Source organism: Panthera pardus, unplaced genomic scaffold, assembly GCF_024362965.1.
Source record: "Panthera pardus isolate Hobbes unplaced genomic scaffold, ASM2436296v1 HiC_scaffold_1, whole genome shotgun sequence".
Taxonomy (NCBI): Eukaryota; Metazoa; Chordata; class Mammalia; order Carnivora; family Felidae; genus Panthera; species Panthera pardus.
In genome coordinates, this window is record NW_026526654.1 from 2,089,837 (window position 1) to 2,115,613 (window position 25,777).

General features: G+C 61.6%; 1 protein-coding gene across 2 annotated transcripts; it reads right to left on the bottom strand.

Annotated features, from left to right (window-relative positions):
* Positions 1-261: 261 nt before the first annotated feature.
* WNT9A (Wnt family member 9A) lies at positions 262-23,412 on the bottom strand. Of its 2 annotated transcripts, none has more exons than XM_053904642.1 (4): positions 23,207-23,412; positions 6,282-6,538; positions 5,237-5,487; positions 262-3,338 (listed from the first exon to the last, which is right to left on the bottom strand). In XM_053904642.1, exons 1-4 carry the CDS (start codon positions 23,299-23,301, stop codon positions 2,856-2,858), a joined length of 1,086 nt encoding a protein of 361 aa, XP_053760617.1. In that variant the 5' UTR covers positions 23,302-23,412; the 3' UTR covers positions 262-2,855. The 2 variants fall into 2 exon arrangements, with proteins under 2 accessions (XP_053760617.1, XP_053760589.1); XM_053904614.1 differs by having other exon boundaries at positions 5,225-5,487; positions 23,207-23,410.
* Positions 23,413-25,777: the final 2,365 nt, after the last annotated feature.

Consider the following 25,777-nt stretch of genomic DNA (forward strand, 5'->3'; position numbering starts at 1 on the left):
TCCCCCAGGCCCTCCTCCTCCCTCCTCCTCCTCCCCCCCCAGGCCCTCTTCCTCACTCAGGCCCTCCTCCTCCCTCAGGTCTTTCTCCTCACTCAGGCCCTCCTCCTCCCTCAGATCCTCCTCCCCCCTCAGACCCCCCTCCTCCCTCAGGTCTTCCTCCTCCTTCAGGCCCTCCTCCTCCCTCAGGTCCTCCTGCCTCAGGCCCTCCTCCTCCCTCCGGCCCTCCAGAACCCCTCTGAAGGCAGCAGACTCAGATGGGGCTATAATTTAAAATACATTTATTTAGTGTCCATTTCGTTTCTGTTCTGTTACACAAAGCCGTTAAATAAATACATTCTCCAAGTCACTCGAGTACACACCTACTCGCTATACAGATGAGGTAGAGAAATCGATAGGCTCGCACGAGGGTTCTCGTGTGTGAATGCCCCTCTCCCCCTAGCCTACCCGGACCTCCCAAACCGAGCCAGGAGTCCACATGTGTGTGGCTGGCAGGGAGCAGGTGGCCGGGACCCGCCTGGCCCTCAGCATGGCTGAGCCCTGTGGCCCGCCCCCTGCCCCGTCCCAGAGAGGCTGACCCCTGGGCACAGTTTCTTCTAGAGGCTCTCCTGCACGAAGAGCAGCACGCTGACCAGAGGATCAGTCAGGAGGAGTTTGCTTAGCAAGATATTCTGATATATGTTTATATATAAACAGACCAGCCAGCAGACGTTTTCAGTCTGCCTTGTTTAAAAAAATACTTCCCTTTATATTATGACATAGAGCTAAATGTGGTATCTGGTTAACAAAATATCCTTCCTCCGACTTGCTGCCTTTCCAGACCCAGAAGTGACTGAGCTCCAGTCTTGTCACGGGGGTGTGGCTGCACCCACTCTGGGCCCCTGGCCCCCACCCTCTCAGCATGCAGGCATTCACGGGATGTTCTCTGAACCACAGAATAAACTTCACTATTTACACTATAGAACAGGGACCAAGAGACCCACATCAACATAAATAGGTTTTCTTTTAAAAACACAGTCCCCAGGGTTCCTGGAGCCCACGGAACTCCAAGGAACCCCCTCACTCAGTAGTTCCTGTGTCTGCACCGCCACCCAGCTCTGTACCCACCCAGAGCACAGCCACAGAGCCTGAGCAGGGCAGGCCCAGAGCCAAAGGATCTAGGAGCCAAGGCTGCCATTCACACCAAAGTGGGAAGGACAGCCTCATGCTGAGGGAGGGCACTGAGCGGAGGCCACGCCCCAGCTGACCACTGACCATCAACACAGCCAGAACAGGCACACACACCACAGATACATGTGGCTACACATTCACCCACATGCATGCATGCATGCATGCACATCACACATGCACATGCACATCACATATATAGCATGCATGCGTAGCTACATGCACATGCTCACACACACACACACACACACACAGCACAGATGCATGTGTCATACAAGCCCCCTGTGCTCACATGCACACTTCTGCAGACACATACATATGCTGACACAGTCTCATGCATGCACACACTTCAGACTTGCTCACGCACGTGCTCACGCATAAACCTGCAAGCGTGTTCACGCATGCATGCACATAAATGCACACATACTTCACACACACGTGTGCTCGTGCACACGTATACACACAAAACCAAACACACTTATGCAAGCACACTACACATACGTACAGTCTTGCACATATGCACGCATGTGCACACACACTCAAACCAAGCCAGGTCAGTGTAGCCCATCCATTTTCCTTCCCTGCAAAGACAACAGAGTGGCCAGAGAGAACAGCCCGCCTTTTGCCAAATCCTAGTCCCAGATTCTCTCCATCCACATGCGTCCTCACGTCTGCCTCCTCCCGCAGTAACACAAAGCAAGCTAGGAAATGAACCCTTCAAGGGGCTGGCCCCTCCCCTCTGCTGTGCCCACCCCTGGGGGGAGGGCAGGCCACTGGCTGCCACCCCAGGCCTTAAAACCTACACCAAAGTTGCTGGGGTGCGTGCCAAAGTCTCCCAGAGTGGGGTCCACCCACTTCCCAGGACAGTCTCACTGGGGGCAGCTGGGTATAGGGGCCTGGCTTCCAGAAGCCCTGAGGGCAGTGTCCACACACAACCTGCTTTATTACTTTAAAAACAACAACAGCAACATCCCTCTTGATTTAGTGGTTTCAAACGACAAAGCAGATCAGGCAAAGAGGTTAGGAGGGGGCGTAGAGGGGAGGGACGAAGGGGACCCTCCAGACTGGGTACCACCAAGAGGAGGGGGAGCCACAAGCCTGAGGCAAGGCAGGGATGGAAATAATAATTATTATATATTAGTTAAATAAAAATAATTTAACAGTCACCAACATCACTCCCAAGAGAAGTGCTCCATGTCAGAGGGGACAGCAGTGACCCCCGCGGCTGGGTGGCCGGGCTGTCTCTCTCCTAGTGGTTTGACTCTCTAAGCCAGTGCTGGAGCAGGACAGCCCACAGGCGGCCACACAGAGACCCTGTATGGCCGCGAAGGTGCACCCGGTGCTCCTCAGAGGGAGCCCAGAGCAGGGAAGGGTGCCGCTCGCAGGAACTGGCCTCTCAGGGACGGACACAGCTTGGAAAGCATGGTGCCACGCTCTCAGGTCATGGGGGTGGGGGTGGGGCGCGGACAGAGGGGATGCAGGGGCCAGACCAGGGCCACCTCCCGCCTCTGGGTCTTTGAGAGTACGGACAAAGAGGCAGGGACAGCAAACCCAGCCAATCCCCGGGCTCTCATCACCATGTGCCAAGTGTGCTGGGGGCCCCATCCCAGGGACTCAACCCTTGCAGTGTAGACCCCTCACACTGGGTGCACGGCCTCTTCCCCCTGCAGCAGCCTGGCCGGCCCCGGGGCTCAGCCTTTGCAGGTGTAGACCTCCTCACGCTGGGTGCACTGCCTGCACTCCACGTAGCAGCACCAGCGCACCTGGCACTGGCAGGGCCGTGTCACCACCCGGCTCTGGGTGTTGTGGCCACGCCCACAGCAGATGCTCTCGCAGTTCTTCTCCCGGTGGCACCTTCGGCCGGCGGTGCCCGGGGAGAAGCGGCTGGCCAAGCAGAAACTGGGCGAGTCGTCCAGGTGCACAAGCTCTGGCGTGCGGGGCAGCGGGTCGCTGCCTCCTGTCCCTGCAGCCCGGCCCCGAGGCGGCGAGATGGCACCGGCCTCCCCGGTGGCCTCGTTGGTGGTGCTGCCCACCTTGAGTGCTGTCTCGTACTTGTGTTTCAGGCGCTTGCCCACCTCGTGGAAGGGTGCCAGCTGCCGCCAGCACGTCCGCACAGTACAGGAGCCTGACACGCCGTGGCACTTGCATGTGGTCTCCACCCCGGCCTTGATTACCTGGTAGGGGAGGGGGCTGAGCATGAGGGCCACACTGAGAGGCTGGGCACAGCCCCTGCAGATGACCCCCAGAGGGGCTCGACCACACAGCTCCCCCGGATCCAAGCCCAGCCTGGGGGACCACCACTACCCATCACCCAGGCTTCCTGGCTCTTGCACCTGTCCCTCCACCTCCAAGCCACAGATGTCCCCAGACAGAAGCCCTACATCCAGTACCATGGCCTCCAGAGTAGCCACTGCAGCACCTGTGGCCCCATGGAGACATTCCCTCCTTGCATCCAGGGCTCCCCTCTGAAGGGACTGAGCAAGCCTCCCCTCTAGCCCTGCTGTCAATGCCCCAACAGGACCCCCCAGTCTGGGCTCAGCAGCCTACTAGCCTACTTCCTGGAGAAGTGAGGAGAAACGAGTTAGCTGGCCCAGTTGGCAGAACTGGCCCCCGGATCTTCCAGGTCAGCCCCAGAGGGGAGGGACGGTACCCCCACTTCCACACACATGCACAGAGCTGCCCTAAGGGGCCTCCTGCCTGACCACCCACACTGGGGTCCCTGGCAGCAGAGAGCGGAGGAGGCCCTCTCTAGTGGGCCCCATCCCAGGATAGGCCTGAACTCCCATGCTGCCCTCAGGGAGGGCTGGCTGGCTTGAGGGGGATTAGGAAATGTGGCTGCCCTCTGGCCCGGCAATAGAAGAGTCACATTTAATGACACTCTGCTGAGAAACCTGGACAAATTTAATTAAAACGCTGCTTACCCAGGCCCGGCAGAGCTAATGGAGCACTTTCCATATTCTGACTTTTCATTAATAGCTTACAAAGGAGAGAATGCAAAAGAAAAGAAATAGCCTCGCCTTGGGGATTTAATCTGCCCGCACCCCTCTGCAGAGGGCAGAAGGAGGGACAAGGGCTCCGAATAAAAAGGGGGAAATTGATTCTTTAATAAGTGCAAGACTCAGAAGTCTGGTTTCTCAATAAAGAGGGGCTCAGATCAGGGCTGGCTCTAATTACCTGGCCCCCTCCCAGGCTGGGGCTCCACATCCTGGGGGCTGCCTGGTGAGCACGCAGAGCCCCTGACCATCCCCAGGCCGGGCAGAGCCTCGGGGGGCTCTTGGTGGTCCGCATTGTGTGAGGACTAAGGGGACGGGGTGCTCTGTCTGCAGTGAAGCTGACAGCACTCATGCCTCCTCCACTGGTGTGGGCCCAGGAGCTAAGGGGCTACAGGGAGGGTGAAGGATGGCCGGGAGCCAGGTACCCCCAGGTCCAGCCAGCCTGCAGCCAGCAGCCCCCAGAAGGGCCTAGCTAAAGACCTTACAAGTCTGTCCCCCGCCCCCTCCACAACAACCAGTATCTCCGTAAGAAAACGACACTCAAAGGTAAGGAGACTCCAGGGCCCCGGCTGGCACCACATGCCGGGAACACAGACCCGGAGGCGGCAATACTGCACCTCCTCCTAGCCCCCAGCCCTGTCCCCCACTTTTGCGGGTCCTGAGCACTAGCGGCTGCTCCCATGCCCCGCCCCCATGCTCCACCCCACCCATATGCTCCACCCCTTGCCCCCACCAAGTCTGTGCCTGGTCCCATGCCCTGCCCATACCTATGCTCCACCCCATACCCCCTCGTCCCGCCCTGTACCCCGCCCATGCCCACACCCTACCCCGAGTCCAGGCCCCTGGCCCCGCCCAGGCCTGTGCCTGGCCCCATGCCCCACCCTCACCCCGCCCCATGTCCATGCCCCCCCTCGCCCCGCCCATGCTTATGTCTGATTCCCATGCCCCGCCCACACCTATGCCACTCCCCACATCCATGCCACGCCCTGAACCCCGCCCATGCCCACTCCCCACCCCGAGTCCTCTCCCCTGGCCCCATGCCCTGCCCCGCGCCCCGCCCCGCTTGCCTTCACACCCACGAGGTTGTTGTGGAAGTCCACGCGGGCTCGCAGGTCCTTGCTTGAGCGGCGGCCCAGGAACTCCTTGACAAACTTGCTGCTGTACTTGAGGTTGTCCCCACAGCCGCCCCACTGCCAGGCCTCCCGGTTCTCCAGGTCGGGGGCCTCATCACACGTGCAGCGCTCCATGCGGCCTGCGCTGCACGCCTTGGCCAGCGCATGCGTCAGGCCGGCCGAGGAGATGGCGTAGAGGAAGGCGGTCTCCTTGAAGCCTGTGGGGGCGCAGGGAGGGCGGATGGGTGAGCAGGCAGGAGCAACCCCCACCTCACTCAGGTGCTGCTGGAGCCCCGAATGCTGACAGCATGCGGGGTCTGCAGTCAGGATCCTTGCGGGTGCGCACCGCGGGTGGGGCATCCCTGCCTGGACCGCCATGTGCCCCCGGGGGTACAAGGCGCTCCTATGTGCTCCAGGCACATGATGTGTCGGGGTAGAGAGAATTCCAAGTGCATGGAGATTTAGGCTCTGCCCAGGGATCAGAGACTGCGTCTCCGACCCACCAGATTCTCTCCGGGACTTGGCGAGCCCTGCCCTGCCCCTCAGGTCCTCAGTTTTTAAACAAGGCTGTTGAAGTCTCAGATCAGAGCGCAAGGAGAGAGGAGAAGGCAGGCTCCCTGTTCGGAGCACCAGCTGGACCTCTGCCCCTCATGCCCAGCCGCTGGGCCTTGGTCACCACCATGTGGCAACAGCCATCAGAGCTGCCTTGCACCCTGTCAAAGCTGCCCAAATGCGCCCCGTGCTGCCAGCTACTGTTCCCCAGGAGGGGCGGGGCAGGAGGGAGGGGCCTGGCTGTTAGGGCAGTGTGGGGAGGAAGGTGGAGCTACAGGCGGGTGCGGTAGTGGGGGACAAGGGACCAGTCAGCATGTAGGGGTGGATGGAGCGGAGGACGAGCCACACAGAGCAACCCCCCATCTCCGCACCCTACCCCCAGGTGCCCTGGGACCCAGCGAAGGGACGATGTCCTAGGGGTGCAGACCTGCTCAGAAGGTCCTACCTCTAGTGCACTCACCTCGCTTGAGCAAGCTGGCCCGGTAGCGGCCCTCCAAGGTACAGTTCCAGCGCTCGAACCGGAACTGGTACTGGCATTCAAGTGCGCTCATGCTCACCGCCTCCACCAGTGTCTCGGCCACCCCCGGGTCTCTGCGGCACATGCGCCTTTGCTTGCGTTCCAGCTTCAGCCGGTCACAGGCCTTGTAGTGTGCCTGGGCGGCGGCCTCCGGCTCCAGGGTCAGCGGGAGAATGGTCAGGGGCTCACTGCCCGTTAGCCTGGGTACAGAGATGCCAGGGTGAGGGCCACGCCCGAGGTGAGAGACAGACAGACACACACACACACACACACACACGCACACGCACACGCACCTTCAGGCCAGCCCAGCACAGGGGTGGGCCAAGGGCACAGATGGACAGGGCAGGGAGGGGTACAGGAACCCAGGCCACAAGGGGACCACATCCAACACTCTGCCCCACCCACTCCTGTGTCTGCTTACCCAGCTGGAGCATGTACTGCTGCTCCAGTACCCCCACCCACTGCCGCCCAAAGCTGCAGTGACTCAACCTCACAATGGCCCTGTGGCCTCTGGGAGAGGGTCCTGGCTCATTCCCTGCTCTCCTGCAGTACAGATGGCCCTGCAGGTCCCAGTAGGGTCTCCAGGAACTCCTGGGCCACTGAGGAGCTCCCGGTCGAACCCAGGGGAGGCCCAGAGCCGGCTCCTGGTTCCCCTGCAGCTCTGACCCTCTGATCTGAGCCAAGGCCCTGACCTTCAGAGTCAGTCACCTGTTCTCAGGTCCCCCCAGCCCCCATTTCAGCTGTTCCACCCAGGGTCCGACTGGTCCTGACCTCCTGCCTGTTCTGTGCTCAGACACATCTCAATGTCCCCACACAGGTGATGCCACATCCGGGCTCTAGGCACACCCAGACCCTCAGCCCTCAGGAAGGAGAGGTGCCCAACTAGACACGGGTGGGGCTCCGGTCCTCTGACATGAGCATCACAAGAAACAAGCCTCTGCACCCCAGTGACCCACAGGAGCCAGGGGCTCCAGTATTCTCAGACACTTACACCCCACATCATGTCCCATCCCTCTTACTGCTGCCCTTCAAAAGCCCCCTCAAGGGCATGGTGGCCACTGGGCTGGCTCCTGGCAGCTTTCTGCAGGGTAAGGTGCTCAGGCAGGTGCTCCTAGAAGCTGGATGGACCCAGCAATGACACAGCAGGTCAGGCTCCTCTGGGGACAACCTAGGGTAATGACTTCCAAGGCCCCTCCCTTCCCCTGCCCTGCACACACCGCAGCATGGCCTCTCCTTGGCCCTGCCTGGGCTTGGGGGGCCAGAGTGTGCTGGGGGGATAGGCATGTACCCTGCCAAGGGCAGAGCCTGTACAGGGCAGAGTTGATCCTTGCCCTAAGGACCCCAGACCCACGTTCCTGACGGAGCAGCACCAGCCTTGCCCTTCCTGGTCAGCTCCCCAAGGGCAGGAGGCCAAGGTGCTGAGACTTGGGAACCAGGCCCAAAGGAGGCCCAGGCAGGAGCCCAGCAAGCCTGCAGGGATGCCAAAGCAGAGGGCATGGGGCATGGAGGGGAGTAGGCAGGCAGGTGGGAGAAACGAATCCCTGCAAAAGACCCTGGAGGGTAAAGCCATGAAGGACACAGAGCGGGAAGAACCATCCTCTTCACACTCAGGTGCAGTGGGCGCAAGGGGCTGGCCAGCACCCTGGGAGGACACCCCAGGGTGTTTTGGGCTAGCATGGCACCAATGGGCTGCTGGGGCTGAGCCCTGAGCTGCAGGAGAGCCAGGCTACAAGTGTCCCAGAAGCCCAGGGTGTCAGTGAGCAGAGCCCAAGGCGTGTTCCCACCAGATTGAGTCCATACACATGTTGCACAGCACATGCCTGGGGACACTGAGCCAGGAGGACCAACTGGTATGCTGTGACCAGTGAGAGTATGGGCTGGAGGAACCACAAAGGTCCACAAGGCACAGACAGGCTCCATGCGGGCAGCAAGGCCTCTGGGGAGAAGGCACCTGTGAGCTTCAGCGACCTGCACCCCCAGTTCCCATCCCGGGGTCAGGGCATCCTGCCTCAGAGCATGGGGACATGGCAGGGGTCACTTCGTGCACTTCTAGGTCTCATGCCTGAGCTCAAGCGGCCCTGAGCACAAGGACAGCTGAGCTGGGCCAGGGCAGGCAGGGGCCTGGGGACCCCACACTGCAGAGTGGAAGAGCCACACTCCCCACACAAAGGCAGCTCACACGACGGAGACGTGTCCCCAGACAGGAATGTCAACAGCTGTGCCCACAACGGCGTGCCGCCACACACCGGAAGGGCTGCAGCCTACAACCTGCACAGCCCCCAGACTGGATTCTCCGAGATTAACCCAGCTCTAGGCTGGTGCCAAAATATGCCTGTGTCCAACAGGACCAACCACAGCAAGGCTGGCCCAGGGGTACCTGGGGCTGTGCTGGTGACAGCAGCTGTGGGTGTGGGGAGGGGGAGGGATGGCAGGCGAGCCCACCTCCCAGCCTGCCTTGGGGCATCAGGGCCAGCCTGCATCCTCACCGCACGTGGGGGCTGAGGATGGGGTCCCCACACACACCCAGGGCAAGCCTGCGTCCTCACTGCATGTGTGGGGCTGAGGGCAGGGGTCCCCACACACACCTGGGGCAAGCCTACATGCATCCTCAATGCATGTGGGGACTGAGTGTGGGGGTCCCCACAAACACCTGGGGCCCGCCTAAGTCCTCACTGCATGTGGGGGCTGAGGACAGGGTCCCCACACACACCCGGGGCCAGCCTGCGTCTTCACTGCACACAGGGCTGAGGGCGGGGGTACACACACACACCCAGGGCCAGTCTGTGTCCTCACTGCACGTGGGAGCTGAGGGCAGGGGTCCCCACATACACATCCGGGGCCAGGCTCCGTCCTCACTGCACATGGGGGGGTTGAGGGAGGGGGTCCCCACACGTACCCAGGGCCAGTCTGTGTCCTCACTGAGGCTGGCCTCTGCCTCAGGCCTCCTTAACTATTGGGGTGCACTCTGCTTGAGACCAGCCTGGGGCTGCAGTGGCAGGGGACAGACCCTCACAGAGGTGCCAGCAGGCAGACAGTACATGGGGTGCAGAGAACGGGGTGGGCATCAGTGAGCATGGACACCCAGGACAGAAACCCAAACACGGAGAGGAACCCTCAGAAGTGCCAGACAAAAGGCAAGAGGGTCATAAAACACTCCTGGAACACGGAAGGCTCTTTTCCATGTGACCCAGAATCCAGAGGCCCAGAAAAACGGTTAAGTGTGAGAGGGTCTACCGTGCACAGCAGCAGAGTCCCGCATCAGGGGAGATCCTGCGAGCTGGATCCCAGACCAAGAGCCAACTGCCTTTCTATATGGAGGTGTGGGTGTGGACAGACCCCTTTCCTGCAGATCACCAACCAAAGGAACCAGCTGCACATGGCCATGGGATGTGGCCACACAGTTCCAGGGTGGAGCGCATCTGTGAGAACTTGTACGTGGCTCCGCCCCACTCAGAAACACAGAGTAAAACCGCCCTGGTGTTATTTTCCAGTCATCAAAGGAGCACAGGTTGAGGGCTGTTGTGGACACGGGGAAGAGGTCTTCCCCCCGTGGCTGGATTTCTGAACTCATATGTCTATGAAATTCACCCCATTCTCTTTCCAAAGGTGTCTCGCTCACACGCTGCCCCGACACCCACTGTTGCATGAAAAGACCAGGGCCGGCTGAACAATGGGCCGCCCATGCCATGGAGTCTGCAGGCATCAGCAAGCCACAGCCCACAGCCCGTGCCCCCAGAGGGCCTGCACCCATGGGGAGCCCAGAGCAGAGGAGCCCGGGGACATATGCAGCTCACTCCTCTCTCCGCAGCCCAAGAGCTTGGCACACATGCAAGGGACAACGTGTGGGCTATTCAAGACCACACGACTCCACACACAACCGTCAGCCCTATGTGCTGGCCTCTTCCCACACACCTCTGGAGTCTGTACCTTCCAGGCCACAGAGCACTCCAGGCCCCGGCCCCACTGCCCACCCCACAACAGTGTACCTGCCTCCAGGCTCAATGCAGCTGCCCCCTGCCAGTAGGCATCCAGCCTGGCAGAGGCGGCCGTGGAGGGGGTGAGGCTGGGCAGGCTGTCTGCAGGCAAGCGGCCTCCTGGGCAGGCAAGGAGCACCCCATCCCCGTCCCATCGGGCAAGCTCCTCCCAGTGCTGGGCTATCTCCCACCAGGAAATAAATCCTAAGGAGGTCTAAATGTCAGCACGGCACTTGGTGACATTCAGGCATTTTCAAAGACATGATAACGCACGGAAATGTTTCGCAGCCTCACACTGGGATCCCCCAAGTCCCTCCTGCCGAGTCAGAGGGGACCACGCTCTGATCCCCACGGTGACCTCGTCAGGCACTTTTTAGTGTCCTCCCAGACACTAACCCTCTTTACTGCACAACTTTCTTCTGTGTGTGCCATTTCTCCTATCTCATTTTGCAGGCCTGCCCCTCCTGTAATGTCCTGAACACCGTCTCCTAAACGCAGGCACACCAGTGCTCTGTCCAAGCCAGGCGGGGCCAGCGGCCTTCTGCAGGCTCCTTGTTCTGGGCTCTGCCCTGGCCGGTGGTCATTGGGCTGGTGTTTTACTGGGACTGTGTCGGGAGCTCCTTCCAGCAGGTCCAGCAGGCATGTGCTGGCTCTGTGTTTGCACGGGACACTTGAGAACCCGCTCGGCAAGGCTGACACGTGAGATGGGCTTGCTGGGGCACCCACAGCCTCTCCCTGCTGCTGCAGTCTGGGGACCTACAGGTACTCCCACCGAGGTCAGCCCTGTGCTGGCCAGTCCTGGATTCCAGCAGAGGCACAACTGATCTTACGTCCAACTGGCCTTCAGCACACAAGCCACGTGCGCTGATTCATCTCTGATGGTTTTCACCTCTGTGTATGGTCGTGCGGTCTGCAGAGAGACGAGGCTGCTGGCTCTCTTTTTCTATCCTCAGCCATCCTTCCTGCCTTCCGGCCACGGTGCAGAATCTGCCAACTGCCATGCAGGGCCCAGAGCCCCCCCACCCCAGCTCCGTGGCCACCCACCAGCATAGAGTCATTCAGGGCACCTGTGTGCAGGTGTGGCCCCAAGGTGAGAGAGACCCACGGGCACCAGTGCCGGGAAGCGGGGACCCTCCCCACCGCTCACCCCATCTACATGCCCAAATTCACATCTCTGCCACCTCAGTGCCAGGAAGTGGGGACCCTCCCCCCACTCACCCTGTCCACACACCCAAACTTGCATCTCTACCACCCAGACCTGGCTCTCCGGAGACGCGGACACCCTACAGGTGGTTAGAGCATCAGAGGCCAAAGCCGGGGAACCTACCTGTCTGCAGAGCCAGCACTCTATTGCGTCAGCACAGAAACGCTCCCTTCCCACCCAAGGGTCTGTGAGGACAGTGGGCCTCCCTGTCTGTGTCCTGGTTCTCAGAAGGAAGCCCTGGCCATTTCCGTGACCAGCATGGCAAGTTCGTCGGGTATCCCCTGGGCGCCCAGCTCAGGTTAAAGAAGACCCCTCGGCCGTTCATTTGCTACAAGCTGCTCAAAACTCATAAACGGATGTCAAGTGTCCTCAAATGTGGTCCCTACATCTGTTGGCATGTGATTTTTCTGCTAAAACAGGAATGCCACTAACTGGATTTTCCAATGTGCAGCACGCCTCGGATGAAAGGGGTTTTGTCCTTCCTCTGTGTTGTGAGCTGTACCTTGAGGATGTCGGGTCTAGGCCGTTTGCATCTGCGTTTGTAATTTTCTCTTCCATGCTCTTCCCACTGGGTCTCAGTGCCTTAGCAAAGCGCTCACTGTCTCAGTTTCCCAGAAGATGAGTCAGATCAAAATCACATCTTCTTAACTGTTTGGTAGGACTGGCCTTTTCTGGATGAAAAGATCTCCCTGCTGATCCAATTACTTTTTTTTTCCTCTCCTCTTTTCCAGTTTTATTGACATACAACTCGCATACCACAAAATTCACCCATTTAAGTCCACAATTCAGTGTTTTGCTGCATTTTCACAGATGCGTGCAAACACGGCCAGTCAATTTCAGGGCATTTCATTGGCTCAGAGACAAACCTATTCTTTTGCACCTGGCCACCACTAATGTACTTTGTGTCTATGGATCAGCCTGTCCTGGATGTTTCAGACAAATACGGTAGGTGGCCTTTGGTGACAGGGCTCCTGTGCTGACAGCATGTCCATGTTGCTGTGTGTCACCATATGGACAGACCGCATTGTGCTCACCTGTCCTTGGGCGGTGGACTTGAGTCATCCACCCTTTCGCCATCATGCGCAAGCCACCGCTGCCCCTCCCGTGCACATCTGTGCGTGGACGCTGGTGTCCACCAAGGAGCAGAAGTGCTAGTCACCATTGTTGAGGGAACTGTCAGATCGTGACCACTAACCCGCTTCCCTACTCACAACAGACTCAGTATTTCTCTGTCTCGAGTTTCTGTTACTCCTCTGGTTTTCTGCATTGCCTCAGAATTTGCAGCCTGGTTGGCAGGAAAGCGCTCAGCATCCCCTACTCTTGTCTGCAGAATCTGTAGCGATTTCCCAGCAGCAGGATGCAACCGCACTGAGCCCTCCCACCACACCAGACTCCTCAGCAATTCCCAGAGAGGGACCCTTCATCTCTAATGCACAGTTGGTACTTTGTTGGTTTTCGCACGGCTTCTGTTTTCTTCCTTCTGCCATGTTTGGCTTTAGCTTACTGTTCTTTTCCTCAAATCTGTGACCAACCGCTGCTGACTGCATCCAGGCTTCTCTCCACTTCTGCACCTCCTGCTTCAGAATCAGGTCACCATGCAGAGCCTGGTTCATAGCCCAAAGACCGTGTACAGCCCTAATCACAGCCCCAGATAGCCCAGGTCACCATGCAGAGCCTGGGTCATAGACCAGGTCACTGTGCAGAGCCTGGGTCACAGCCTGGAGACTATGCAGAGGCTGGGTCACAGCCAGGTCACTGTGCAGAGCCTGGATCACAGCCCAAAACACCATGCAGACCCTGGGTCACAGCCTGGAGACTATGCAGAGCCTGGGTCACAGCCCAGATCACTGTGCAGAGCCTGGAACACAGCCCAGATCACCATGCACACCCTGGTCACATCCTGGAAACTATGCAGAGCCTGAATCACAGTCAGGTCACTGTGCAGAACCTGGATCACAGCCCAGATCACTATGCAGACCCTGGGTCACAGCCTGAGACTATGCAGAGCCTGGGTCACAGCCCAGGTCACGGTGCATCAGCCTGGATCACAGCCTAGAGACTATGTGGAGCCTGGGTCACAGCCAAGGTCACTAGGCAGATCCTGAGCCACAGCCTAGAGACTATGCAGAGCCTGGATCACAGCCCTGGTCACTGTGCAGACCCTGGGTCACAGCCTGGAGACTATGCAGAGCCTGGATCATAACCCAGGTCACCATGCAGAGCCTGGGTCACAGTGAAACTCCCTCAAGGTCCACTGAGGTGGTGTGTTCTCTTCCTGACCTCCTACGTTGTCTATGCTTACATCCTGTCCTGTCACAGAGCCAGTGATCAGACCAAGGCCCTGGCTAGGACCCCGGTCTCCTCAGCCACACGGCTGGTATTTCCTCCACAGGTCCGCCCCATTTCACTTTGTCTCCTCTCCTGCCTCCTTTCCAGTTACTCCTTGATAACCCATCTCCCCCTGGTGATTTGAACCTTCATGTTGCATTGCCGCTATTTCACAGCCACCCTCACAACTGCACACGTCTGTGGCTTAGCCACGTCCAGTGGTGGGCAATACCAGGCCTGAGGACACAAGCCTGTGAACCCCACTCCCAAATTACAGGCCGTCGTGTATTTTAGTTCCACTGTGAGGACCCAACAGGATGCTGGACACTCCTCGGCTCCTGGACAGTGGCCTTCTGAGCATCTTGCAGCTTGTCTGTAAAGGTCTGTATTTCACTTCCCTGGGCAAGTCCCCAGCCTGCCATGCACTGTGTGCATTTCTGCTCTGAGGTTCACCACCAGGCTGACCAGCCTCCCACAGTATCTGCATCTGCTGGCCCAGGCTGCTTTTATGGTTCCTTGTCTTGGGTGTTTTATGCTTCTAGTTCATGTTCTGGAAGTATTTTTGTTTTCTCTGTTTAGGATGACTCGGCGCCTCCTGAATCCTGCACGTGACCCTGACAAATTCTGAGACTTTTGGAAAATGCTCTGCCATTCTCTGCAAACAGGACCCCTGGCCACCCAGTCCCTGAATCTGGCCTCTGGCCTCTGGTTCTCCGCATTTCTGCCAACACAGGCCACACTCCACATGAGTCTCCTGCCCCATCATCTGCCTTACTGGCTCTCTTCAGCTATTTCAAATCCGCTTTCAACGACGTACACCTTCCCCCCAGTCCCATTTGGTTTCTCCAAACCTGCTGGGTCAGTTTTTGTGGTTTCTTACTCCTTGTGGATACTCCAAGGTTATCTCCTCCCTGGAAGCATGCTGAGAGCTCCCATTCGGCCTGTGACACTCCACTCTGGGTCCGCTGACAGAGCTGGGGAGGCCCACAGAGAAAGGCACCTCCACACATGCCTGCCCCGCTACCCCTGGCCTGTGCTGCTCACCATACGTGACAGACAGAGGGCACATGTCCCCAAGTTCACATCCGCTGGGACCTTGACATGTGCTTTTTTTGGAATAAGCGCCTTAGTAGATGTAATGAAGGTTAGGGTCTCGAGACAAGGCCTCCCTACACTGGGTTTTGTGCTGTTTAGGGCCCCTCCTCCTGATCAGCCTGCAGTGACACCAAGGAGACCCCACCCTAGTCCCAGCAGGCCTGGAAAGAACCCAGGACAGACACAGCCAAGTCTAGGAGCCTGTCCCCTTCCGAGGAGGGGCCTGAGACTGGCATGCTGGCGGCCTGGGGATGGGGCCACCCCTCTGAGCACCTAGTTGGTCACACACTCCCAAACCTGCCCCCTCGGACAGCCAGGGGGCAGGGCGGCACTGCCAGCAAGGAATGGGGGATGTCCCTGTCCTCAGCAGGAGCCGGCAGCTGGCCGGTCCCCAGAGTGCTTGCTTCCTCCAGCTCTGAGGCCAGGCGGATTCCAATGGCCCTTCCTCCTGCCAGCAGGCCCGGCCACCCCAAGGGCCACCCTGCCCACAAACCCAGCTCCCAGGGCTGGGCGGAGGGAGAAGAGGCCGGAGTTCCAGAAGCCACAGCGCGCTGCCAAAGAACCTCAGCCCCACCAGACAGCGTTTAATTTCTGTGCGAATCGAATTCAAAACAAATTCCAATGCGGAGAAACTGGTTCTGAGATTAACCCTCCATCCTCCTGGGGCCTGCAGCCTGACTCAGCCTTGCTCGGGGGATGTGGGGGTGCGTTGGGGTGGGTGCAGACACCAACAGAGCCGGGGGCTCCCTGCAGCCTGACTCGGCCCTGCGCAGGGGACATGGGGATATGGTGGGGTGGGTGCAGACACCACCAGAGCCAGGGGGCTCCCTGCAGCTTGATTCGCCCATCTGATGCCCAGGCCCACCAAGAAGGAGGCAGGGGCCACAGGCCATGGTAACCAGAGCAGGAGCGTGGCGAGCACCCTTGTGTTTATGACAGCTGTCACTTCTATAAGAGCTGCCGACACTCTACTTCCCCACATTCCAGGGCACCCCCTCTCCACTCCCTTGTCAACAGGCTGTGTCCACACAGGGGTGGTGAGAATGCATAGTGGATGCTCCCAGGCCAGGGGGACACAGGACTCAGCAAACTCCACTGCACAAGGCCTGGGGTCCCCGAGCCCAACAGAAATGTCCCTGTCCACCCTTAGCAACCGCCAGGACAAACAGAGCCCCTGGGACCCCAGGCCCTGAAGGCCACCAGTCAGCTGGCCTCTTTGGCCACCGGCCAGCAGGGCAGGCTATGGGCACCCAGGAGAGCGACTGAGGCCGTCCAGGACCCGAGTCACAGGCAGGCGAGGGGAGACGAGGGAGCAGCCAGGCTGTGCCATGGCCCTGGGCCTCCCAGATAGCTAGAGTCCGAAGGAGCTCACAAGCAGGGCCAGGCAGGACGTGGGGCAGGCCCCTGGCGCCCACCTTCCTGCCCGGAGCTGGCCTCCTACATGCCCAGCACAGCCGGGGACACGGGGAGGGCCCCGGGGCGGCTGCGGCGGCTCTGTCTGTCCACGAGGGAGCCGGCTCTGACGTGCTCTGGTCTGGGAGCCCCTGGCAGCCTCTCTCCCGGGCCAGACCACTTCCCTGGCCGCATCTACCTCAGGTATCGCTAAGAAAAACAAACGCAGCTTGAGGCTTGCCGTTTTCCATTCCCTCGTCCGGCCGCCAGTCTCGAGGTGCACGGCCTGCCAGCTGGGCGGCTGGGTTTCCTCCTGCGGCCAGAGGCGCCAGGCCAGCCAGGAACCGCGCTGGGAGGGGCAGGGGAGGACGGCAGGCCGGGCCCGCGGGTCACGGAGCCGGGCGGCCAGCACGCCACCCAGGTCGGCGCTGCCCTCCTGTGGAGGCCCCTGCACGGCCACCTGCCGCCTGCTAGCCCACGGAGGCCCCTTAACGATGAGCCACCCCGCAATCCGCCCCGGCCTCAGGCCCCCAGCTTCCCCACCCATACCAGGGGGTGCTCCCAGCCCTCCAGCCACACCCCTGCCCTGGGAGCTCCAGAGGCACGCCCTGCCCCTCAGCACACAGCCCACTGAACGGCCATCAGACAGGTCTCAGGCTGAGCCCACCGTTCGTGTAGCTGGGGACGTCAGGGCCAGCGGGGGCGTGGAGGGGGACTGGGAAGCCTGATGCAGCAGCCCCTCAGACCCCAGGCCAGGCTTCTGAGTGCAGAGCGAGGGAGCAGAGCCTCGGACACACCTGTCCAGTGCACTTTGGAGCACTCGGGGCTCCCTAGAGGCACTGCAGGTACGGAGGGGCCCGCTAGGCCATGCTGGTTTCCTGACACAGACCCCAAGCAGGGCAGAGGCCCACAGCCCTGCTCACCACCCTCCAGAGGCATACTTGCCAGCAGGGGCCTGGCCTCGCCCACCTCCCAGACAACTGTGCTTCCACTGATACCCCTCTGGGCCTGCCGAGCTGGGACAGGCACTGCCCACCAGGACAATACACAAAGGGGCCAGTGCCCCTCCAGGCCCGGATTAAGAGGGCCGGGTGCTGGCCCTGCTGACTGGTGTCATTTTTCTGCAACCAGGAAAACCAAGCCAGGCCCCTTATCAGCTCATCGCTCGTCCTGCGTCCAGGTCCCATAGCCCCCCGGGAGAAATTGTGTGTGTGCATTCTTTTCCAGGAGAAAAGCTACCCACACACTTTTGCTATTGTCCTGGACATGGTGGGGCCCCCAGGGACGGGCCGCGGGTGGCGCCCTGGGCCAGGGCCACCCTGGAAGCCCCAGCAGGGTCCCACCAGTGCCCTCATCTGCAGAGTTGGGTCCCGGCCACAGTGGAGAGGATGGGGGCGAGATTAGGCCAGCTGTCCCCCCGTCCAGACGGCCGCCGGCTGTGGCAGGACATCTGCTCCCACAGCTGAGGGGGGCCAGGTGGCAGTGGCTTCCTCCTCACCTCAGGCTTCACCACGAGGCCTCAGGAGGCCCCCAGCCCAGAGGCCTGGGCTGGGCTGGCACTTAGCACCTGCTTCTACTGGTCTCTGTGCTGGGGGGCCACAGGCCCCACAGAGGAGACTGGTCAGGATGGCAGGGAGGAGGGACAGAGTCTGGAGAGCAGAGATGCAGGGGCGTATCCCTACCCTTGTCCACCTGCCTCCCCACACCTGCCCCAACCCCTCCACACAGTGCCCTCCAGTCTGTCCAGCCCACCCCACGTGCCCCCTTGCCCACAGGGCCACTTCCAAGGGGCCGCACAGTCTCCCTGCTGGCCACTCGGCTGCCTGGACACTGCAGAGAAGGCCTGGGCCTGCCCTCCTGCTCAGCTCTGACTGCAGAGCTGAGCCCACTCCATGGCCTCCCTTCCAAAGGCTGGAGCTGGGGCCTTGCAGGACTACTGTGGGCACGTCCGTCCTGAGGTGGGTCTGTGGACACCATGGGCCCAGCCTGCTTCTCACTCAGCTCTAGCTCCACACCCCTGGCCCCCAGCCGGGGAAACACAGGGGACACCTCCCTCTCTGCCAGCCCCACCCCGGCCCCCCTGGGCTCTGGGTCACCCTGGCCTCACCATGAGAGGCTGACTTCCCCCACAGGCGAGCCTGAGCCCCCACCCCCAGTACACAGCCCTCTGGGAGCCCTTCCTCTGAGCAGCCAATAGGCACATAGCCACACAGAACCCCCAGCTGGGCTCCAGGCTCATACAGAGGGGCACCGCCACCTCCTGACACTGACCTTGCACGCACAGTCAGCCACTCCCACCATGACAACAGCCCCGAAGGCAGGGCAGGCTCCCATACAAGTCCCCAGAACCCCTGACCAGGCCCGTAGACAAGCCTCTAGTAAACAGAGGACCACCTTCACCACACAGTCATGCTGGGGGGGGGGGGGGGGGGGAGACCCATTGTGAAGGCCCAGGCACAGCTGAGAGACAGCGTGCCGGCTCACACTCCACGTTCTCCTCCATCTAGGAATAAACCTCTGCATATATAAAAAGCTCTGACAAATCAACAACAAAGACCCACAACCCAGCCAAGAGCTGGGCGAAGAAACTGAGTAGACATTTCTCCAAAGAAAACATATGGATGACTAACATGCCCATGAAGGATGCTCAACGTCGCCCATCATCAGGGAAATGCAAGTCAGAGCACAGTGAAATACCACTCCACACCCACTGGGATGGCTAGAAGAAAAGGCAGAGCTGATCAACAAGAACCAGCGAGGATGTGGAGACACTGGACATTTCTGTATTGCTGGCGGGAGGGTAGCATGGTGATTACCATACGATCTAGCAATTCCACCTCTCAGTATACATACCCGGGGAACTGAAAACCTACATCCACAGAAGAACTTGTACACTGATGCCCACGGCGGCATCACAAGAGCCAAATGGTGGAAGCCAGCCAGGTGTCGGTCAGCAGGGGAGTGCACGTAACAGACTGCTGTGCATCCACACAATCGAACACAACATGGTCACTGAGGGAATGAAGCACGGATGCATGCCACAACGTGGATGAGTCTTGAAAACGCTATGCTCAGTGAAATAAGCCAGACACCAAGGCCACGTGCTGTATGATTCCACTTATGTAAAACATCCAGAGCAGGCAAATCCACAGAGACAGAAAGTGGATTAGCAGTTGCCAAGGGCTGGGGTTGGAGGGGGGGAGGCAGGATATGAGGTTTCTGGGGTGATGGAACGCTCTGGAATTAGATAGTGGTGCTGGCTGCACAGCCTTGTAGATGTACCAGAAACCACTGCACCGCAGGCTCCAACAGGGTGACTCTATGGGATAGGAGTTCCATTTCAATCACGGAAAGGCAGTGGGCCCTAAACGCCCTCAGGCCCCATTCACTGCAGCCCAGAGCACCTTAGCTGCCTTTGACATTGCCTCGAGCACCCCACGCACCAATGCCTGGCCTGGCTGGGGGAGCCTCCTCCATACAGGCCTCCAGGCTGCCTGGACCAGACAGACCTCCCAGCAGGGCCCTGCTCCCCCAAGCCAGCCTGCAAGTGTCACCCACAGAATGCAGATTGCTGGGGCCAACCCCAAGAAAGGGCCTCAGGGCTCATGACAGCCCTTCCTAGCTCTCTGAAGATGACCCACATGGGAAGCCTGAGGCCTCTACTCCCCCAGCAGCCCCCGGATGTAAGTCTACGGGCAGCCACAGGGGCTTCTGCTGGGGCTGGCTTGGCACATGCAGGATCTCTAAGAAAAGGGCAGCGAGGTACCAGGGAGCCCAGGCCCCGCTCTGCTGGACCCAGCCCTTGGCTCCATGCTTGGGGGAGCACCAGGGCTCCTCGCCCTGGGTTTGGGGGCATCCCTTCCTGAACAGATTTTCAGCACACACAGATCACTCCTCAACTCCATGTTCTCACCTATAACACCAGAAGCAGGGGCAGGCAAAGCTTTCAGCCCACCCAGGTCCACAGGGCATGGGGGGGTAAGGGTCTGAGTCTGTTTCCCAAACTCGCCAGGAGACCTCAGGCCAGCCCCATTCTGCTGGGAGCCAGGCCACCCCTCCTTCCAGGAGGGCATCAGGCCAAGCCGTCTAGGCCCCTGGAGAACCAGATGGAAACGCCACCTGCTAATCACACCGCCAAGAAGCAGGGCCAGGCCACTGAGGAAGAGGGAAGAGCCCCTTCCCCGAGGCCAGGCAGCGGCCCGGAGGGTCCTGCCTAGTGGCCAGAGGCTGGGAGGGCAATGGGAACAGGCCGGGTTAGGTTGCAGCCTCGGGGAGGGGGCAGGGAGGGCTCCCACCGCCCACGTGACACCCCACCACCCCCCCCCCCAACCCCAGGCCAGCCTCTCTCGGTTTCTGGCCTGTAACAGGAGCTGCCCTGCCTGCCTGTGAGCCTCCGTGCCAGGCAGAGTTCTCCGAGAGGGGGAAGGGAGAAAGAGGACCTGAATCCCAGCTCCTTCCTCCTGCTCACTCTGCACACCAGGCTGGGAGGGAAGCCCCCAGCCCCAGCCCCAGGTCTGCCCTGGCCCCAACCCCAGTCCAGCCTCAGCCACAGTCCAGCCTCAGCCCCTGTCCCAGTCCCAGCCCCAGCCCTGACCCAGCCACTGTCCCAGCCTCAGCCCCAGCCTCAGCCCCAGCCTAACCCCAGTCCAGGCCCAGTCCCTGTCCCAGTCCAGCCTCAGACCCAGTCCAGCCCCAGCCTCAGACCCAGCACTGACCCTGCCCCAGCCCCAGCCCCAGCCCTGCCCCAGCTCCAGCTCCAACCCTAGCCGCAGCCCCAGGCCCTACCTCAGCCTTGCCCTGCCCACCTCAGGCTATCTCCTTCCCCTGGCACTTCAGCCCCTGCCACTTTGCTGGGCCGGGAGAAAGGGCCCCAGACCCAGGCCCAGCCAGTCACTGCTGACCAGAAAGGCTGGGCCTCCATGCACAGACTGGTCCAGAGTGTGTCTTTCCCCCTCCTCTCTTCCCAGGTCTGGCCCCACCTTGGGAATCAACCCCTGAGGTGCTTGCTGGGCAAAGACCCATAAAGTCTACTCTCTCTGCCCATCCTGCTGGCACCCAGCAGACCCCACCCCAGGACCTCTGTCCATCAAACAGAACCCAGCTCTCCTGCCTGGTACGGTGGTGGCAGGGCCCCCAGCAGAGCCAGCTGTCCCCTGGCCATACATCTGCCTGGTACACTCTGCACAGGACAGCCTTTGGGGCCAACGTGCTGGACAAGAGGGCTGGTCAGGGGAGTTCACAGGGGCACCAGGCCTTCTCCATGTCCCACCCGCAGGCCCGTGAACTAAACAGCAGAGCTCAACAACTTCCCCAGAGGTAAAAAGTCTGGAGGCTGCCCGTGGTAAGGGTGGAGGGCTTCCAGCCAGGACCCGAGACCCCCACCTCCCCTCTGTGGCTCTGACCTCCCCAGGAGGAGCAGGGCTGCCAGCAGGGAGCCGCTGGGAGCAGACAAGCCCAGGGTGTGTCTGAAGCCTGGTGCGCAGACCCGAGGCTGGGCCGGGAGAGTGGGGAGGCACAGCTGGCTAACAGGCCGCCGTGACTCACCGTGGACCTGCGGCCAGACGGCCATCCTCTGACCCTCCCTCTGCCCGCGAGGGCGAGGCAAAGGCTGCACAGATGGCGTGCAGGGGCGTGCCAGCCTCTGCACAGCGGAGGCCCCAGCCAGGAGAGGGCTGCCGGGTGGGGTCTCCAGGGGAAGTAGACACGGAGCTGACCCTGGAAGACGACCCAGGAGAAAGGAACAGAAGGAGAAGGGGGGGAAAGAAAAACACAAAGGGAAAGTTTCCCATGAAAATATTTTATTTTCTTTGAGAACAGGATACACCTGCAGGGCTCCTAGCCCAGTGGCCTCTCCCCGCCCTGACGGTGCCACATTTCTGGACCAACGGGGCCCTCTGCCGGCCAGCCGCCGCGCGACGGCGTCCGGGCCCTGGGCGAGGGAACAGGTGACGGGCGGAGGGCGGCGACCAGAAGCAGCCACGGGGCGCCCAGGGCAGGGGCCAGAGCTAGAGGGTGGGCCGCGCGGCTCCAGGGGCGGTGCCTGGGCAGCAGGAGAGGAGTCCAGAGACCCCGCGGGGGTACTGGCGCCGTGCCACCCCCGGACCTCCGGGTGCCCATCTGCGTGGCGCAGCGAGGGAGGGTCCCCAAAGGTCTCTGGGCTGGACATCCCAGATCTGGGGGACAGGGGCGAGGAAGTACAGGGCAGGAGCGAACGGCCGGGAGCGACGCGCAGGAAACACGCACACTGCTACTACGGAGACGCGCTCCCGGAGGCGACCCCTGAGACGGCGGGGGTGGGGGGGGGGAGGCGTTCACGGCCCCGGCCGGGCCCTGTGCACCGGTCGGGTCCCACAGACGCGCTCCCGCGGGGCCGGGGCCTGAGCGGCCGTAAGAAGCAAAGCGCAAGAAAAATAAATGCCTCCAGCTTAGAGTTATTTTTTTTTTCCTCCTTTGGGGCTCGGTGCAAGGAACATCTGGATTTTGTACGTATTTTTTTTGTTGTTGTTAAATTAACTTCTCGAGGAGAGAAAGGAGGGGGGAAGCTGCAAGGCGGGTGGGTGGGTAGGGGCCGGGGGAGGCTCCAGCCGTTCCGCCAGAACTCGGCGGCCTAACAGGGAGCCAGGACCAGCTTGGGTCCCCGAACTCTGGGGAGCCCCGCACACGCGCGCGTCGCGGCCACGACGGCTCCGGGGTCACGGGGGACCGCGGCCCCGCCGCCAGCCCGTCGTCGGGTGCGCCGGCCCCTCTCCCCACGCCGCGCCGCCAGGACGCAAACAAACAGCGCCCGGCAACCCGCCGGCCCCCCGCCAGCCGGCTGGGGCCCGCGCACCTGGGCCGCCCGCCCCGCGCCCGGTCCCCGCGCCGCCCGCACCTACCCGAAGTAGGCGGCCGAGGGGCGCAGCGCGGCGAGCAGCAGCGTCAGCGCGAAGGCCGCGGCCAGCCAGCGCGCCAGCAGGGGCCCATCCAGCATCTTGCCGCGCCTCGGCGGCTGACCATCGCGCTCCCGGCCCCGCGCAGGGCGCCCCGCGGCCGCCGCCCTCTTATAGCGCCCGGAGCGCCGGGCCGGGGGCGGGGCGCCGGCCAGCTGGGCCTGGCCCGCCCGCACCCAAGGAGGGGTCACGCCGGCGCCGGGGGCGGGCCGAAACCCGAGCCGAGCGCACCGCCCCGCCGCGCCGCCGCCCGGCCCCTCGGGTGTCGGGGCGCGCCCCGCGCGTGGAGGCGGAGCGCGTGGGGGGCGGGAGGAGTGGGGAGCGGGCGAGGGGGGGGGCTGGGGCGGAGCGTTGGCTCCGAGCCGCGGCGGCCGGGGCGGGGTGGGGGCGCGTGGAGGGCCGGGGCGGGGCCGAGGCGGAGCGCAGCCTCTGGCTTCGAGCGGCCCGCCGGGTTGGGCTGACCCGGAGCGGCCATGGGGGCGGGGCCGGGGGGGGGGGGGCACGTGGAGGGCCCGGGGGCGGAGCTCGGGGCCCGGACGCGCAGGGGTGGGGCCTAGCGGACTCGAGGTCGGCCCTGGGCTGAAGCGCGCGCGCCCGCTCCCCTGGGAGTTTGCGTGGACCCGGAGACCCGGCAGCAGGCGGGTCTTCGCTCTTCGCGAAGCCGGATCCCTCGGGAAGCAGGCAACCTGGCCACCGGAGGGCACGGGCCGGGTCGCTCAAGCTTTGGGGACCTCTGTCTCCCCATCCTTAAACCGAGGGAGCTGAGCTAAAGGCTGAGGTCACTGACGGCTCGGATGCCCGGGCACCTGCCCCTTCTCTGCGCCTCTGTCCAGCGGGGCCTGGGAGGAAGCGAAACCGGGGCACTAAAGGGGCAGCAGGGGACACGATAGAGCCACTGCTGAAGCAAGACGGGTGTCAGAGAACCCAGAATCCGGACAGATATACAAATTACCGGACACAAGACTGGGTTCCAGGAGAACCCTTGGACGCCGGCCGGGCCAAGGGTGCTCCGTGTCCGTAGCCACATATACCCGGGAAGAGAGCACAGCTCTGCCGCCCAGGCCGCGGTGCAGGTGTCCCAAAAAGCCAGCTTCCAGATAATTTAAAGACGCTGCTGCGAGGGGAGAACTGGGGGAGCTGCTTCTGTGCACAGGGACCCTGGATCTGCGGGGTCTCAGAGCCCCCAGGGGCTCTGTTCAGGGGCCCTGTATCCGGGGCATCCGAGCGCCTTCCGAGGTTGGGCTGGTGGGTTCTAACAATCCACCATTCTGTGCTCAGAGGCAAAGCAGGGGGGTGGGGAATGCACCTGACAGTGGCCCCTGGGGGCAGGTGAGCATGCCCCCTCTTGCCTGCGGAGCTCCTGTAGGTGGGGCCTGGACAAGTCACTTTCTCTCAGGGCCTCAGCTGCCCCATCTGAGACCCATGAGACTCTGGGGAGCCGTGGCTTTGTCTAAGCTGTGATGTCATGTTTCGGAGGCCCCCACCCATGGTTAGCCGTCTCCGTGGGTGTGACCGGCCTCACGTCATTAGCCCCTCCTGTGGGAGGGGGCGCTCTCCTGCCCTCATGTGTTCACACCCACCTCACCACCAGGGCTGGCTCTGCAAAGAGAACGCTGAGGGACCAGCCCAAGGCCACCCAGGCTGCGCGCTCTGGGGGCGCCCTGCCCCGCCCCCACGACCTTGGCCTCCTGCAGCCCCCGCAGGGCCTCCACCTGAAGGCCTGCCTCCCACACCCGGGAAGTGTGGGGCCAGGGGTGGGGTGGGGGGGACACAGAGTGATGACATGTTTAAAAGCACGGAGATTGCGTCCAAGAAAAATGAAGTGTGAGATTGTAAACGTGTGTCTGGAAGGCGCTGCAGGCATTACTGAACTCCCTTCCGCAGGGGGCTGAGGGTTCTTACGGCGGCCGCCCAGTGAGTCCCGAGGACGCAGGCGGTGGTGATCCCAGCCCTGGGGCCGCAGCTGGTCCGAGGGAGGCTGGAAAAGACGAGCAGCCCACCCTGCCCCATGTAAGCCCCAGCTAAGCCGCCCCAGATAGCAGCAGGAGAGGGGTTCTGAGAGAACCCTCCAGTATGGGGACTGGGAACCAAGGCCTGCAGGACCACCAGGCTTTGCCCGCCATCAAGCAGGAGGGCCCACTGCCCCGTGCAGTGTGATGTTGGAGACATAACTAAGGGTCTGGGCTGTGCCAGCCCCTGGCCCTTGCACCTTGGGGAGACCGCTGGGTACCCCAACCCCAGGCTCCCTCACCTCCCCTGCCTCTGCCTGCAATCCTACCTTCTGCACAAACCTTGCTCACAGGCCCTGCAAGTTGTGCAGAGAGGCCTGGGGGCTCCCCACCTCTGCACCTGCACCCCTGCCTCCACCCACACCCAGCCCCTTGTCCACCTGGAACAGCAGCGCCACTCTGCGTCCACTCAGGCTGGAGCTGGAAGGTGCAGGGTTCCTCACATAAGACAGGTGTCCACAGAACCAGCCCCAGATGGTAAACTGAGGCCTGATCCAACATCCCTGCC

What these genes read in the sequence shown, in the direction of transcription:
- WNT9A (XM_053904614.1), bottom strand. Translation starts at nt 23,301, where the DNA reads ATGCTGGATGGGCCCCTGCTGGCGCGCTGGCTGGCCGCGGCCTTCGCG. An exon ending in CCCTCGGCCGCCTACTTCGG is followed by an intron (nt 6,539 to 23,206) that starts GTAGGTGCGGGC and finishes CTCTGTACCCAG; the next exon opens with GCTAACGGGCAGTGAGCCCC. An exon ending in GGCCAGCTTGCTCAAGCGAG is followed by an intron (nt 5,488 to 6,281) that starts GTGAGTGCACTA and finishes GCGCCCCCACAG; the next exon opens with GCTTCAAGGAGACCGCCTTC.